At 48.6% G+C, this 16,268-nt stretch overlaps 1 protein-coding gene across 2 annotated transcripts in view; it reads left to right on the plus strand.

Annotated features, from left to right (window-relative positions):
* The window catches only part of LOC148013642 (nuclear pore complex protein), a 111,837-nt gene that overhangs the window by 73,858 nt on the left and 21,711 nt on the right, over nt 1–16,268 (plus strand). For both annotated transcript variants that reach the window (XM_087668044.1, XM_087668045.1), the window contains one exon: nt 79–250. In XM_087668044.1, coding sequence (XP_087524170.1) covers nt 79–250 — 172 coding nt within the window. The remainder of the gene's footprint in view (nt 1–78; nt 251–16,268) is intronic.

Consider the following 16,268-nt stretch of genomic DNA (forward strand, 5'->3'; position numbering starts at 1 on the left):
AGTATTACACAGTGATTTTCTTAATACAGGTGCTATTTTGTAACAGTGACTATTCTAAGACTCATATTGTGTATCCAGCAACGTTCTTCTTCGAGAATTCGCCCTCACCTCATTAAGGAGGGATTGCAAAATGCCCGTTGGTGCACACATGTTGTTAGGGTACATGGTTGAGCCCTTTAAGCAGCCCCTCAACTTTTCTCGAGATGATGAGCATAACATCCAGGAAAACATACTTGAGTTTCAAGAATGGGTATGCTTGCATGTGTCCTGTGTTCTGTTTGCATTGTATTAGAATCAGTGATGATGTTCAGCTGTTTACTTGTGATTTTTTTTGAAAGTGAATGAAGGTTTAGAAATACAAACATTTCTGTGGAACTCACATTATAAGGAAGAAAGAATCGTGAACTGTGCATATCTATTGCTTAATAGAGTGTACATATCTAGTAACAATAATCCGCCCCCGATTGCAAAATGCCTGTTGGTGCACACGTGTGGGTAGGGCGCATATTTGAGCCCTTTAAGTAGCCCTTCGACTTGCATGCTTCCTGGTTTGTGTTTGCATTGTATTAGACTCACTGATGAAGTTCAGCTGTTTACTCGTGATTTTTTGGAAGTAAACAAAAGTTTAGAAATATGCACATCATAAAGGAGGAGGAATTGTGAACTGTGCATATCTATTTCTTAATGGATTGCACATATCTGTGGGCAATACCTCGTACTACACTGACACTATACTAATATAGGGATGCACGCAACAAGACTATACCCTACAACCTCACAATTATAAGCCAAATTGTTGACTTCCAGTCCATCACGTTTGGGACTGGACTGGACTTAATCTTGAGAATTTGTCCTTGGCTTCTTCAGCCAAGATGGCTCTTGGAGCACAAATGTCGCAGAGGCATATGTTTTCAGACCATGTTATGGTTGCTAGTGTCAACTGTATGTCATGGCTACCATGCTTCTACCATGGCACTAAATTAGGCTAATCACTTTCAGCTGAGATGCTGCCAGCCCATGAGTTCTTCTGCAGCAGCAGAGATTGATTGGCTGACGGGGTAGGTGTCTGCTAGTGCCTCATGCTGGGGGATGAGGTCTGGAGGTTCATCTGCTTGACATAAAATAGCTTCCACAACATACATAGATGCATCTATTATGATTGCTATATGTTTTTGCCCAGTTTTATGTGTGTGTGTGTGTGTGTGTGTGTGTGCGTGTGTGTGCGTGCGCACGTAGATATGAAATTCCTTCGTCCAATCTAAGGGTGCTAACACAGGTCCCTAAATTAATTTCTGCTTAAGAAATTCAAATGCTTCCTGACAAGCATCATCCCAATTAAAAGGATCACTCTTTCATAGAAAATTTATTAAAGGTGAGGCTACCTTTGCAAAATCATAAATGAATCACCAATAATAATTTAAGATCATTCCTCTTGTTGCTGGTGGTTGACTCCAGCTGGTCCACTTGCAACGGGACTTCTAATTTATTGGGAGGCTTTCTAGGGTTTCTAGGACTTTTCTGGTGTCAGCTGACTTGGATTCTGGAGGACATGTGAGTGTGCTAGACTCTTGTTGGGCACGGGAAGCTTTCCTTACTGGCTCTTGTGTTTGTGACCTGGTCTGCTTCTCATACTTTTGGGGGCCCTAAGGTTTTTGCTTTTTGTATGCTCTTATTGTGTCATATGGTGCACGGGTGTTCCTGAGATTGCATTCTCTTGCAAGAATGCAGTGACCTGCCTCTGATTTTGCTTGCTTTTTAGTACATTTTTTTTTGCAAGTAAAATGTGGCTGATTATATTACTCAAAAAGATTGATTACAACGGAGTGCTCATGCTCAATAGACTAGCTGGAGCTGATGAAAGTCATAAGTACATCATGTATACAAGCCTCTCAAGGTGGTCTGGGGGGGATGGGGGCAAGAAGCCGTGGAGAGGGGGTGTATTGCCATCTGGGGCTGCCTGCTTGCATCACGAAAAACAAGTCCTGGCTGCCCCAAGTGCGCATGAAATGACATCGGAGCTCTTGATGAGCCCTAGACTTGCCCTGCACCTGATCCCATTGGTCGCGGAGGGAGTGGATAGTGGAGGTCTAGAGCTCTGCTAAGGTTGCCTGTATTGAAAATCTCTCTCTGCCAAAAGCCTCCTGACACCATGCCTTCCAGATGTGCCAACCAGTAAGACTTCCTATGGATCTCCCATACCTCAGAGCGGTCTGCTGTTGGCTCTAGTACCAGGCGGATGGGTAGGGCCTCCAAACCGACCACTGCGCACTAATCAACCTCGATAATGAATATCGTGTCTTGTATCTTGACCTCATATAGAAGGTGCTGGCCCTTGCTGATTGCCTGTCAACAGAATGCTCCCCATGAGATACATCCAAGGTTGGGTGCGATACAATGAAGGATGCGGCATGCTGCTCTCCACAAGAGCTGCGCTGCCTCACATGACCAAAGGCAGTGCTTTGGGTTTTCCAGAGGTTGTTGTATGCAGCGCTTAGAACCTCCCTCCTTTTGCATCCGGGCGAGCCAACTTTGCACCGCCAAGCCTCCATGTGCCACCAACCATAAGAAATACGATACCCTCCTCGGTCTCCATCTATCCCATAGGTGGCACCAGAAGGCCCGTCGGAAAGGCTCCATGATGCTGTGCTCCGCCCAGTACTTGCTACATGACGGTGCGAAATCCATATCCTCCTGCATCAGTACGTGTCTGCCAATCCTAGCAGTGTACTCCAAGAACCTTAGTGGCTTCTTGGCAACCGCGGTGGCTGGCCATAGCCACTCTTCCGGATCCCACTCCAGCTCATCAAGTGGTCTGCTCTCCCATATCCAGAGGCGCCACTCCTTGAGCTCCGTGTCCAGAAGACAAATGGGTCCTGTTGCCATGTCTTCCTTTGCAAGCCAATCACCTGGATCCTCCTCTATGAAAGGAAAGCTATCCCCTCATTTTGCTGCCCTCTGTCAAGAGCCAGATGCCCCCCCCCCCCCCCCCCTGTACGGTGAAGAAGGTCCCTGGTGGAGCGTCGCGTAGGCAGATGCTTGTTGGTGAAAACCTAGCGGCCCATACCTCCCCGGGCCCCGGGCTCTATTGGCTCTCGTATCGGGGGAGCAAACCATTCATGCGGTATTGTTGTGTCTCTCTCCCTTCTTCTCAACTCTACTCCTCTCTGGCAACTTGATACTGGCTGCAACACCTCCTTGTCCACCATCCTGTACACCTCCCGCCATGTCTTGATAGTACGAGCCGGGCCGGCCTCCCTGCCAGCCCATTATATGTGGGGGCGCTCACCAAATTGGGCCCCTTCCCGATCTCTGACATGGGGGTTCTAGACCACCGGCTGACGGTTTATCTCCTCCTGGCAACCTGGGGGGCTCTGGATTAGGGCCTTATAGAGACCCGGACACACGTAAAGCAAGCTGCATAGGAAAGGTGATCTTGGGGGGGGGGTGATTTGGGCTGATGTGAAGATCCATCTCAGGGATGGCCTCCACTCACCGCCAAGCTTTCGTCTACAATCCTAAAGACCCTCTTGCAATAGGACCTTCTAGGTTTGTCTTGGTGTGAGGCTACGGACAACTAGCTTGCCCAAGAGGCCCATACTCTGATACTTTGGGTCTATGATCCCAAGCCCTCCCTTTGACCGATGCCATATGATGGTCATCCACGCCACCGTGGCCCTAGAATCCCTGGAGCCATCTGACCCGGACCAAAGGAAATTCCGCACTAGGCGGCGGAGTTGCACTATATAGGATGAGAAGCACCAACACGAGGCGATGTACTAGGCAGTCGCTAGGAGGACGTGGTTAACTACCAGGGCTTGGCCTGCTAGTGAGAGGCGAGTCGCGCTCTAGTAGGTCAGCTTTCTCCGGATAGAATCGAGGACTAGAAGAAATTGCTGGGCAGGAGTGATGTTGAGTCCCACCTGGAACCCTAGGTAATAGACGGTCTGCCCTCTGCTCACCCATCTAAATCCCAGGTGGACGCTCCACTCCGTGCTAGAGTTCGGGTCCGTGAGGAAACCAACCAACTTTCGCTAGTTGATTTTCTCCCCCGCTGTAGAACAAAACACCTCAAGAGCCAGCCTCACTCTCTCCAGCATCAACTCATTGTCCTCTATGTAGAGTTTTGTATCATTTGCATACTTTGAGTTATAGCTACTTTGTCTCCTCTCTCATGGGAAGTCGGAGGCCACGTAATCCACTCACTTGTGACCTGAGGAAGTGAGACATCACCTCTGCAAAGAGTAGGAACAGGTACGGGGCTAGGGGGCAGCCCTGCTAGACCGATCTCTCCGGCTAAAACTCCTCCCCTTGCCTGCCGCCTATGAGAACCCTGCCGGTGGCCGATTTATAAAGTGCGGAGACCCCGCGAATCCAAGCTTGGGGAAGACCCAATGTCACCATGGTGCCCTCTAGGAAATCCTAGTCCACCTTGTCATAAGCTTTCTGGAAATCCAAGAGTAGTACGGCTAGTCTGTGCGGGAACCACTGTACTGAGCCCACTTTGTCGCTTCAAAGAAGGTGAATACATTGTCTAGGATGCTCCTATCCTGGACAAAGCCTGTTTGTATGTCATGAATGATTTCTGGAAGCACAGGGCGTAGTCGCCTACCAATCATCTTTGCCAGTGCCTTATAGGCCATTGACAATAAGGTGATCGGTCTCCACTGGGAAACCTCCCAGTTAATGTCCATCATGCAACCTGGCCACTACTGGGAGAAGTGCCAGTCCACCTTCTCCCATCCACTGGGAGATGCGTTTATTTGAGATGTCGTCCAGCCTCATGTGTGAGAGGTTTGGAGGAAGAATGCGTAGTTTGGTCCATCCGGTGGTGGTAGTAGGTGGACCTTGCCGCTCCTAGACTTGCGTACCACAAAGATTCCCACCTCCAGGGGTAGTGGGAACTCTTGGCACTGCGCAGCTCTCAAGTAAGATCACGGCCCACTACAAAAAAACTCCTATGGTAGCAGCTGTGCCTGTCTCAGGAAAGTGTGTCGGGCAGCATGAACGGATGAACTAGTGGCTGTGTGGGGAGGGAAAGAGGGGCAAGACTGCTGGTGAGTGGAAGATGACGGCGTGTGGGGCTCCTCACTTCCTATGGGGGGGGGGGGGGGGGGATGAGTGGGGGGTGAGGCACTTGTGCTGGGTGGGGATCAAGGAGGTTGGACGGCGGGGGTGATGGTGGGGAGAGGGAGGATCTAGGGATGGTGGGGTGGTTGGATGCACTCGACGGGTGTTTGGGGGGGTTGTGGACTAGGGTCGGGGGTGGGGAACCGTGGGGGGGGAGGGGGGGGATGGGGACGTGGGGGGTGTGGGCCCTCGGGTGAGGCGGCCTGTGACACCTCCATGGGGGGTGGATGTGTGGGCTTGTGGTCCTGTCGGGTGGGGTGGGGAGGGGGCGGCTGCATGGTGCTTTGCCGAGGGGATGACACTCGCCCTCCTACACCCTACTGCCTCAGTTGTGTCTGGGCTTGTGGTCCTGTCGGGTGGGGTGGGGAGGGGGCGGCTGCATGGTGCTTTGCCGAGGGGATGACGCTCGCCCTCCTACACCCTACTGCCTCAGTTGTGTCTGAGGGGCTGGCTGTGGCCCCCCTTGCCATCTCCCTCTTTGTCGTATTTGGACTTGTGTAAAGCTGTCTGCGTCCACTTGTGGGCCCGTCGGCGAAGTTGCCTTAGCTCCGAAGCGCGTGCACTTTGCTGCCATATGCCCAAAGTCATGGCAATGTAGGCACTGCCCTAGCTGCCCCGTCACAATGACTTGCTACTTGAAGGAGTGTTCGCCTACCTCAATCTCTAGAAACTGTGGTATATTCTTTGTCTCTTTCACTGCCACCCGTACCTTTGGGACTCCTGTGGTTGTCACTACGTCTGCGAAAGAGGCGGGAAGGACCGTGCCGAAGAGCCGTCCGAAGTCTTCCACAAGCTGGCGATACTCTATCACCAGTCTGGGGAATAGTAGGGTGACCGGGTGTCTGAGGAAGCTGTTGTGGAGTGCGAATGCCTCCACTGTGAAGCCACTGTACCAGGGGACCGTATGTATGACCCCCCTTGTGGAGGCATAGGGTGAGCTAGCCAATAGCTCACGCGCTGTGTCCGGTGAGGTAAGTTTAACCATGAAGATCCCTTGACCCATTAGAACTGCCTCTGCTATTTGCGCTGTGTTGATGCGCAATGTGGAGTGAAGCCAATCTCAAAGCTGGACCTTGGATGGGGAATGTTCAACTACCCGACCAAAGATCGGTGTTTGGTCGAGGGCGCTGGGGCGGCCACGGATAGTTGGCGAGGGGGGGAACAAGCGATGGCGGGGGCGTAGCGCAGCACAGCACACGCAATGGTAGGAGGTTAATTTGACTTTTCTTGATTAAGGGGGGCTGCTTTTTAGTGCATTGCCATTCACTTTCCTTTACAATGTCAAAGACTGTTCATGGCCTTCGAATGTCATCCTATGCTTGCTTGGTGTTAGTGCTTAAGCTGAATTCCCACTGAGTTGTGGCTGTGGTGCTTTTGGTCATGTTCAGGGCAGTCTGCAGGGCAGCAATTCTTGTTTTTTAAAAACCTGCTTAGGCTGCTGGTGGTATGGTGCTTGCTTTGTGGCTGTTGTTTAAGTGCAAGGGACTGGTCACTGCTGATAAATTGCAGGTAGAGCTGTCTTATGTGGTTCAAGTCGATGCCACTGCTTCCAGGGCAGTCTGCAGGGCAGCAATTCTTGTTTTTTAAAAACCTGTTTAGGCTGCTGGTGGTATGGTGCTTGCTTTGTGGCTGTTGTTTAAGTGCAAGGGACTGGTCACTGCTGATAAATTGCAGGTAGAGCTGTCTTATGTGGTTCAAGTCGATGCCACTGCTTCCAGGGATGAGGCAGGCTGAGCATTCTGCTGTTGGAATTTTATGTGTTTGCATCAACTGCTATTTTTTGTTTTCTCTGTTGTAGTGCATAATTTATAGTATGGAATGTTGAGCCACCAAAATCAAGGCTTGCATTAACATCTTTTTGTAAGTTGTCATGGATTAATGCATAATTTCATCCCTTGAAAACAGCCCTAAAAAGCTTTATTTATGTTGAAAGGCTTTCTTTGTGCACAATTGGACAAGTGCTTAAGGATACCCTTAAAATGGCATGTTGGGGCCATCCCAGTTCCTCACTGTCAGATCATTCTGGCATATGTAGTAGTTGCTTAAGAAGCACTACACTACTACCATAAGCATGCACGAGAGGGAGGGAAGGTGGCCCCCGGGGGGGGGGGGGGGGGGGGGATGATGAGTCTCACCTTGTTTGACATCCAATAGCCATGTGACTCTTATACATTACAGGCTTCATAATTGATACAATTATTCATTATGAAAAGAAAAGAGCGATAGGAGCAAGAGGGATTGCATTGTTTCACTTGGTCTATCATCATTGCAACCTAATGAGAAAGATAGTGCAAGGATACATATGAAAGAGTCATCTATCTACTAACAATGGTTAGTTTAGGATGAGCTAACTTATTCACAAGCCAGAACAATGGTTACTATCCAAATCTATCTCCTAGCCATGGTTATGTTAGGATGACCTAGTGTGTTTACAAGCTATTGTGTTCTTTGGTCAAGGATCTACCTCATGTGGTGATCCATGATGGATAGACCAGTGAAGCGAGGCATGTGTCCCTTGTGGCAGGTGGTGATATCTCTTGTATGATGAAGGTATAGTGGTCGAGAGTGAGGTCTTGGTGGTTGCCACCAACAATGTAATTTGCATAAGGTAATGGTTGGTCCACAGTGATTTCTCTTTGTTGTGTTTGTTGTCTTGGTTCGGCCAATCGACATGGCACTAGTAGAGGTGCTTATTGGAGTGATGGAACTAAAGAAATTTGTGAGGGTTCTATTCTAGGTTAGTCAACATCTACTCTCCTCTCTCTCAATAGACTATCCTTGCCCCTATTTTTTTTTCTCCCAAGAAAAGAGAATTCTATTAATAACACCTTGGAGAAAGTCCCCCTAAGGTAAATACAAAGTACAAGAAACTTTGTGAAGAGTAACTAAGTACATCAAAGATACAATGGTTGTGTAAACAACCAATCTGGTGGGCTAAAGTGCGAGACCATCTGAGGGGTAGTGTGAAAGAAAGTGTTTGAATCCCAAATCATCAGGAACGCCTCTCTTTTCTTCCTCATCCTCTCAGAGCTGCCATGCAACCTCTCCCAGCTCCCACGGAGAGTATGGACTATCCCTCTCCAAATCCTCGATAAAGATTCCCCAGTGGGTATATCCTGAAGATCAATGACCTAGCTACATCTCGCAGTCCATATGCACCAAGCTATAATGCTGGAAATCAACTCCCATCTGTGACAATGTCCGTGAGTCCACTGTGTTTGTGAGTAGTCTAGGGTAGGGATCGTGCTCAGATGCTGTCCGATGATGAGAAAAGAAATGCTCCCTTGAGTGTCCTCATAGCCGCATGCTGGACCTTTGTTTGTGACCCAAGATGCAGCCCCCCATGTCACCACCATGGACTCTGTTGTACCATGGAATACTATCCTCAGAGCTCTCCTCCAAATCTCTTGGGCTATAGGACAGTCCCATAGGCCATGTCTCTGTGTCTCCTTTGGCTCACCACATCGCAGTCCTTGCCATATCCAAGCCAAGTGCCAACTGCTAAACTCCTATGGGCTAGAAGCCATAGAAAGAGAGATATCTTCCTGGGCTTGAAGCTGTCATGTAGCCGCCTCCAAAAGTTGTATAGGAACTCATCTGAGACACCCTCTCTATGCCAATGAGGGATGGCTGCAGGCTGTGCTCTAATCTTGCTCATCTGTATCCTCCATCCCAATCTAGTAGTGTAGCCAGAGAAGGGGATGTCGGATGGCCTATCAAAGGAAGGGATCCCTCCACACCCACTCTCCTGGATCCCACTGAAGTATCTGTAGAGGCCTCCTCTGGTATGCCCAATATCTCCATCCATCTATAAGACAAGTGGTTGGGTCCGGGTCTATGTGCCATTTTCTTTGAAAGTGTGCCACTACTCTGATTCTCGGCCTAGAGCAGCCCCACTGAGTACTGTAAGGTCAAGGTCCTCTCGTTGGAGGCGGCCATCCTCCTCAAGTGTGAAAGCGAATGTCCTGTCTCTACTAGATGCAATGACTGCTAGAAGGATATCCCCTCTAGAGAAAAGACCAATCCAAGTCTGATAGGAAGCTGTTTCAGTTTGCCAATTTGGTGGAACCCCTTCCATCATGGCCTCAATCATAGCCCTGGCTCCCGTGAGACCGTGTAATCTTTGCCCTTGGGTCTCGTGTGGTAACTCGTGAAATGCAAACCACTCCCCCACTGATGTAGCGACCTGTAAAGAGAATCTCCCCCATGACAAGTGTGTCCGCTGCCCAATGGTGTGGCCTGAATCTGATCTCAAATAATGATTAAAGAGAAGAGGCTGTCTCCTCTTCACTTCAATAGTAGTCGAAGGGACCTGGTGGAGCCCTGGAGATACAGATCTCCAAGCTCTAATAATGGCAGCTGCAAATCTGACCTCGAAGCTCCTCCCTAAATCTTTGGTGTTGATCTCCTGAAATATCTAGTGAATGCTGGGCTGCCATGGTCCTCCATGTATAGATGTCAAGTCCTCTAGCCTCCCCATTAGAAGTTTCTTCCAGGGCTCCTCACCTGGAAGGAAACCCCTAACAATGAGCTTGACCAATAAGGCTTTGCTTTGACTATTTGGGTCTATGATCCCCAATCCTCCTCTGGATGATGACATCCCAAGCCACCTTTGCTCTGGCTAGACTCCCATCTCCTTGTGACCAAATGAAAATGACCTAGAGAATGCCCAACGAGAAGTGATGTACCACATGGTCACAAGAAGAACTTGGTTGGCAACCACTACTCTTCCTCCCAATGAGAGTCTTGCCGAGCTCCAATACAAAAGCTTTTGTCTGATGCTCAAAAGGAGGGGTCCCGGCTGCTGCTCTGAGGTAATATCAATCCCCACAAGGCATCCCAGATATCTCATGGCGGTCCCGCGGGGAACCCATGTGAAATCGTGTGGTCGCCACTCTAGCTGTCTAGTGTTGCATATCCAAAATCCAAAGGATTTGTGCCAATTTATTAATGCTCTTGATGCTCTGCAAAATGTCTCCATGGCTGTTACAAAGGCTCTAAAGTTGCCCTCATTCCCATTTAAGTAAACTGTTGTATTTTCAGCAAACTCCACATCAAGAAGCTCCTCAAATTCAAGGATGGGTAGTGTGATGCCTATGATACCTGTAGATCTGTCTCTCAAGAAGGAACTCATGGCCTGTGCTACAAATAGAAGCAAGAACGGAGCAAGTGGACATCCCTATCTAATTGATCTATGGATGCTGAATCTATCTCCTCTTGCCCCTCCAATCATTACCTGGCTATGTGCTGAAGAATAGAGAGCCGCTACACCCTTGACCCACTGCTTTGGAAAGCCCATCCTCAGCATTGTGCCCTCCAGGAAATCCCAATCCACGCGATCATATGCCTTCTCAAAGTTAAGAAGGAGCACAATAAGGTCTTGCCTCGTGGATCTAGCCAAAGCTGTGGTCTCCCAAAAGGTGAAGATGTTGTCCAAGATGCTGCGCTCTCGGACGAATCCTGTCTAAGTGGGGTGTATAATATCGGATATCACTGGTGCTAGCCTGAGACTAATCGCCTTTGCGAGGATCTTATAGGCAGTTCCAAGCAAGGCGATCGGTCTCCACTGTGTGATCTCCAATCTATCTCCACTTCCTTTCGGGATAAGATGAATCAGCCCCTCAGAGAGTCTCCTGAAAGACTGAGTGAAGGCCTTTTTTGATAAGATCCCAGTAGCTTACAAAGAAGGATTTATCTAGTCCATCTTCTCTTGGACACTTGCCTGAGGGTAGTGCCCGAAGTGCCTCCTCCATCTCCTTTGTAAAATGGGCCATCAGATTTTTGCTCATCCTGTCTGTAACCACCCTCTACGTGCTCTGCCAAACTGGTTCTCTATCTTTCTCATATTCAGGGGGTCTAGTGGTGGATCCTAGAAGGGATGTATAGTATTGTGTGGTCACTTGTCTCGCCTCTAGAGGGCCATGTGCAATGGATCCATCAGCTCTCCTAAGTCTCCGAACACCCTGTCTAGAGTGTTTAGGCCCTGTGGTGCGGAAAAAATCCCTATTAACCTTGTCCCCAGACTGAGTCCAAAATGAGGCTCTCGCATGAAATATGTACTGTGATCTATAGCTTCCTTCATGGGGTCAATCTCTGCCCTGGCGGTATGCATCCTCTCAACTATCCATCTGCATCCTGGCTGTCTCTCCTCCTCCCTCTGTAAGGCAACTAATGATGCCCTAGCAGCTCTTTCCTTCTGTAGAAGATTCTGTCTCCTCCTTGTGGCCTCCTCTCTAAAGAGGGAACTAATCTCCTGTAGGCTCTCATCCAAGTCACTAGCTGCTCCCGTCCAGCTGAGAAGGGTCTAGATCTCCAACATTGTGTGACTGTTTCCCTAAGATTATCCTCATAAAACAAGTGCTTTGGAATCTTGACACGGGAATGGGGTCCCCCCACTCTCTCAAGAAGTATTTGAATCGGTGAGTGGTCCTCGAGAGGGTCGTGCCAAGTATGATGCTTGTAAGGCCGCCTTTGTTGCAGGCCTAGTCATCCACATAAAATTGATCAATCCTGGAGAAAGCCTTGGCTCCTATCGCCCTGTCTCTCTTGGAGAACTGAATTGAGCTTGTGGTCTTGCCAAACTCTGCTGTGAACCATGAGTCCTGGCCTCTAATCTAGAGTAAGAACTCCTCCCAAGCAGCCTGCTCTCCTTCCCTAATGATTTCTGTGCATTTGCCTATCCTGTCCTCAAGATCCTCCACCATGTTAAAGTCACCCCCTACCATCCAGTGATCAACATGTGGTAGAGACTGCTGACTGAGGGTGGTCCAAAACTATCTCCTGTCTCATTGGCCATTCGGGGCGTAAATGGGCAACAAACCAATGAGTGCCTCCTCCACTCTCACCGAGACCCACATGGCTCTCCATGGAATCAGAATACCCCAGCCCTGTACCGACTGAGTGCATTGCTCCCCAACACATATGCATACTCCAGCCTGTATCTTGGTAGCACCTATAGCTGCTGCCTAGTAAGTGTGACTCTGACCTGGCAATAGCTTCCCGCAGCATCGGGATATCCTGTCTACTGAAAGATGGTGCTCTTGTAACATAAGAAAATCAATCGGTCCTTCTACTAGAGCTCTGTTCAGATCTTGTGGCATGAGGCTCCGGCCCTACCTAAAGTGACGACCTCCGAAGCCTCATACATTCCATGAGAGTATCCTCATGGAGTGTGTCTCAACCTCTCGGACCGGTGTGGCTGTACAGCCCATGCCTGCCTCTGCTACCTCCTAGTATATACCCGTTCACGTGTCCTCTCTGCTATCTTTGCTATGGGGTGTAATGGGGGGAAGTCCTCAGAGTAGGCATCTGAGTCCTTTACCTCTTGCTCACTGTCCTCGGCTATCACGGCCGCCCCTGTCTGCTGTGTGTCGGGTACTTGAGATGGGCTAAGCTCGGTAAGCTCAACCTGATGGAGCAATGGTCTGGGGGACTGGTGCGTATCTGAAGCCTGTTTTAGCGCCTGAGAAGCTGTTGGTGTCATTGCCTCCGTGGATTGAATCACATCCATTTGCAATGTTGCCCCTATCAGTGGCTATGGGACCTCTAGCTCTTGGGCATCCAGAGGAGCGTGTATGGGAGCAGTGTGGGGCCGCAGTGGCTTTGCATGGGCTGGTGGCCTGAGGCCCCTTATCACTCTCCACCGTCTTAGCTCTAGGCCCTTGTGCCTCTGCCTCTCATTAGCACGCTCTCTTCGCTGGTGCTGTCTCCTCCTCTGTCTAGCCTTGCGCCATCTCTGGCGCTTTGCATCACTCCTTTGACGCATCTTAGGTCTACCACCTCCCTCATCCCTGAAGGAGGTCTATCGTCGGTGTGTCCTGGGGCATTCAACTGCAAGATGTCCAATCATCTTGCAAGCAAAGCACTGACAAGGGAGGCCTATATAAGAGACTGGCTGGATAAGAAAGCCCCCGTGAATGGAGGGAATTCTAATATTCTGGGGAAGGCATTGCAAAGGCTCTATGGGTGTTATCACTCGGACCGATGGGTATCTATGTGGGCCTTCTGAGACTGCGTTAGCAAAGGTCCTATCTCTCTGTATGATGTGGCCGAATGCACTGCCAATCTCAGAAAGGTATGGCATAAAATACTCGTCAAGGCCAGGAAAACATATGGTGATGGTAGTGCCATCTCCAAGCAATGAATAGTCCCGGCCCTCGATCCATCTGTCAAAGTATACTACTGAGGTCTTGACATCAAGTGGGCTGCTAGCAAGTGCTGCCTCTATCTGCTCAAGTGAGCTGAACTGGAGTCTGAAGCAACCCTTTCCAAGGGGCACCACTCACGTGATCTTGGCTGGGGTGCCAGTAAGAGCAGACTGGATGTAGTCCTTAAGATTGTGGGTAGGCGGATGATCTCCAACCATTTTGCAGGCCAAGGATGATGCTTCTAGGGCTGTCACTCTCTCCCTAAGTGCTAGCTTTGTGTCTGGAGCAAAGTGGATTGGTGGGAAGGCATCGGCTGAGCGTATGGGAGGGGGGGGACTGCATTGGAACCCCCTGGGGATGGTGGAGGACCGATTGCAATCTCGGCGATACGCTAGCTCCATGTGTCGCTGGTGCGGGTGCTTCCTGGGCTGTTGGCGCAAGGTAAAGCCGCTGGTCTGCCTAGTGGGGTTGTGTAGGGGAAGGGGAGATGGATGTTGCTTGTGCAAGGAATCTTACAAAGGCTGCAAGGGTGGATGAGGAGCCTAAGGAAGTGTCCATGGCTGCGAAGCGAGGAGAGAGTGTGGGCAAAGCAAGTTGAGGTGTGATAGGCAGGGCGATTGCTGTGAGCCAGGGAGGTAGCTGTGGTGGGATAGAGGAGGCGGATGTGATAGGAGGCGGAAGGTGAGGCAGCAGTAGGAACAAGGAGTTGGCGGCAGTGGCAATTGGCTAGCAGAGCGGAAGGGGGAACAGCAGGGTTGACGGTAGGGTTGAAGGGCCGACAGGCAGCGGAAGGACTCATAGGTGATGCATTAGTTCTGCCCAAGGTCACGCAAGGTTGGTAGTCGTCGGCAGTCTGGCTACAAGGTGGTGTCATCTTGATGCCCTATATATATCCTTGCTCCTCTTGATCTTTAAGAGGAATAAATTTCGGCACCTTTGATCCTTGTATTACATTACTCTACGAAGTGGCCCAAATGGTCTCAGAAGGGACAATATTACCTCTCTCTAATCTTGTAATATACTATGCATTGACACACATGATGCTCCTTTGATTTGATGTCCTAAATCATGCTTCATAGTAGATAAGGTCCTCCATAGCTATTTGTGTGTAATAGCTTGCCTTAATCATCAGATGATGCAAAGAGACTCGAATTTATCCCATCACACTATGTACCCCATGTGAAACGTGTACATCCATGTAGGCCTAGTCACAAATCCAACAAGTGAGATATGTAGGAGATGGTTTGGTAATGAACCATCTTTGTGGTAAGTGGCTCTTGGGGGATGATCCAAGTCTCCTCTGTATCTAATTTGGCAACATCCATTCTAATGATCTGATTCTCTGTGAGCCGACTAACTCCAAATGTGGGCAATGCTATACTCAAGGGTAGCATGTGACCCATTTGTAATTCATGTTTCCAAGCCACTTTCGCATTTGAGCATAGTAGCAACTTGTATGTGCTCCTCTATTGTTTGTTTCGATGAAGCCAATGTAATTTGGGGTATTTGTGCTTGTGGAGCTCCTAAACCCTTTATAGGCATGACACAACCTTAAAATAAGGGGTCAATGACTATTGGAGTTGGAATGAGCTCAGCTTGAGTGGTCTTATGTGGTACGTGATTGAGGCTTGGCCCCTATGTCTTTGCTCCGTACAACGACAACAAAGTAGGAGTGAACAATATGTCAAAAGCCATAATTTGATATGTACATGTGCACATAACTTCTTGAGCCGCCAATGCAGTATATTCTGTCCAAACTAGTTGTGGTTGCCTCTCTTAATGTGAAGTGTGGTCTTGTTGAATGGAAGTAGCACCCAAGTAGAGATATGATCTAACAGGCTCCATTATCATTCCCCTGAAGGAAAAGTGAGGCATCAAACGAGTCACCCATGCCCATGTAGGATGCTATAACCTTAACCTTCCCAAGGTTCACCTTCAGGCCCTTGTTCTCACAAAATGATTGCAATGCATCCAAATGTCTTTGCAAACCCTCATGAGAATATGAGATCAAAACCACATCATTTCAAATATAGGAGTATGTGTATTAATACACCATCTGAGCTCACTCTTGCTTCTCCCATCTTGTCAACATATTTATATAGAACATTAATATAAAGAGTAAAAGAGTAGGTGAGAAGTAGCAATTGTGCTTCTCCAAACCTATGCCAATTGCATCAGAAAGCCTCCTTATGCCCAAACTCTCCGTGTCATTGAGTGATAGAAAGCATAGATACCCCATTACATGTCCGTTGGGGCCATGATATTCTATACCTATGGCCTATGGGACCTTATAGAGTTGATGTTACATCACCTATACAAAACAAGGGAAAAGTTTAAGCCAAAACTGATGTTACATCCTTAGGCATCTGGGATGGGCACTTGCAACATTGGTCATAGCATTGGTGTGATCTAGTTCAATGGCAACCATTTCAATCGTTTGTGGGTGATGTTGGACTAGTTTGGCAAGTAGTTGAGGTTTAAAGACTTACCATGTGACCTAGAGGATCTTGAACTATGATAGGAATGTCAAATCTACTATCTGATGTTGCTTGATCAATGGACCAAGTTGGCAATAATGAAAACTCCATTAGAACAAAATAGAAATTCTTTTCCACTCAACTTTCCAAATGTAAAACTAAAATTGGAATTGCTCCTCTCGCACAAGAATGACGAGGAGAGTCAATCACCAATAAGAGCCAACAAAGAGATCCTTTAATAGCGAGAGAGAAGGGACAGAAGAAAACTCCAAATGCATGTGAAAGAAACTACACATGTGAAACCCAATATGTGGTCATCAAACACCTATAAACTTAGTGGATCAGGATGAAGAGATACCTATTGGTCTCTAAAGTCACTAGGGTCTTCTTACGTGTATTTCTACTTCATGGAGCTTTCAACCCATTTGAGGTTTCTTACCCAAAAAAGGGGTGTGTGTAGGATTCATGGAAAAGCACAATCTTTTACCTTTTGATGTAGCAAGACATTCTACTCAAA

Source organism: Lygodium microphyllum, chromosome 26 (assembly GCF_053477565.2).
Source record: "Lygodium microphyllum isolate KBCC chromosome 26, Lygodium_microphyllum_v1.1.10, whole genome shotgun sequence".
NCBI classification, from domain to species: Eukaryota; Viridiplantae; Streptophyta; class Polypodiopsida; order Schizaeales; family Lygodiaceae; genus Lygodium; species Lygodium microphyllum.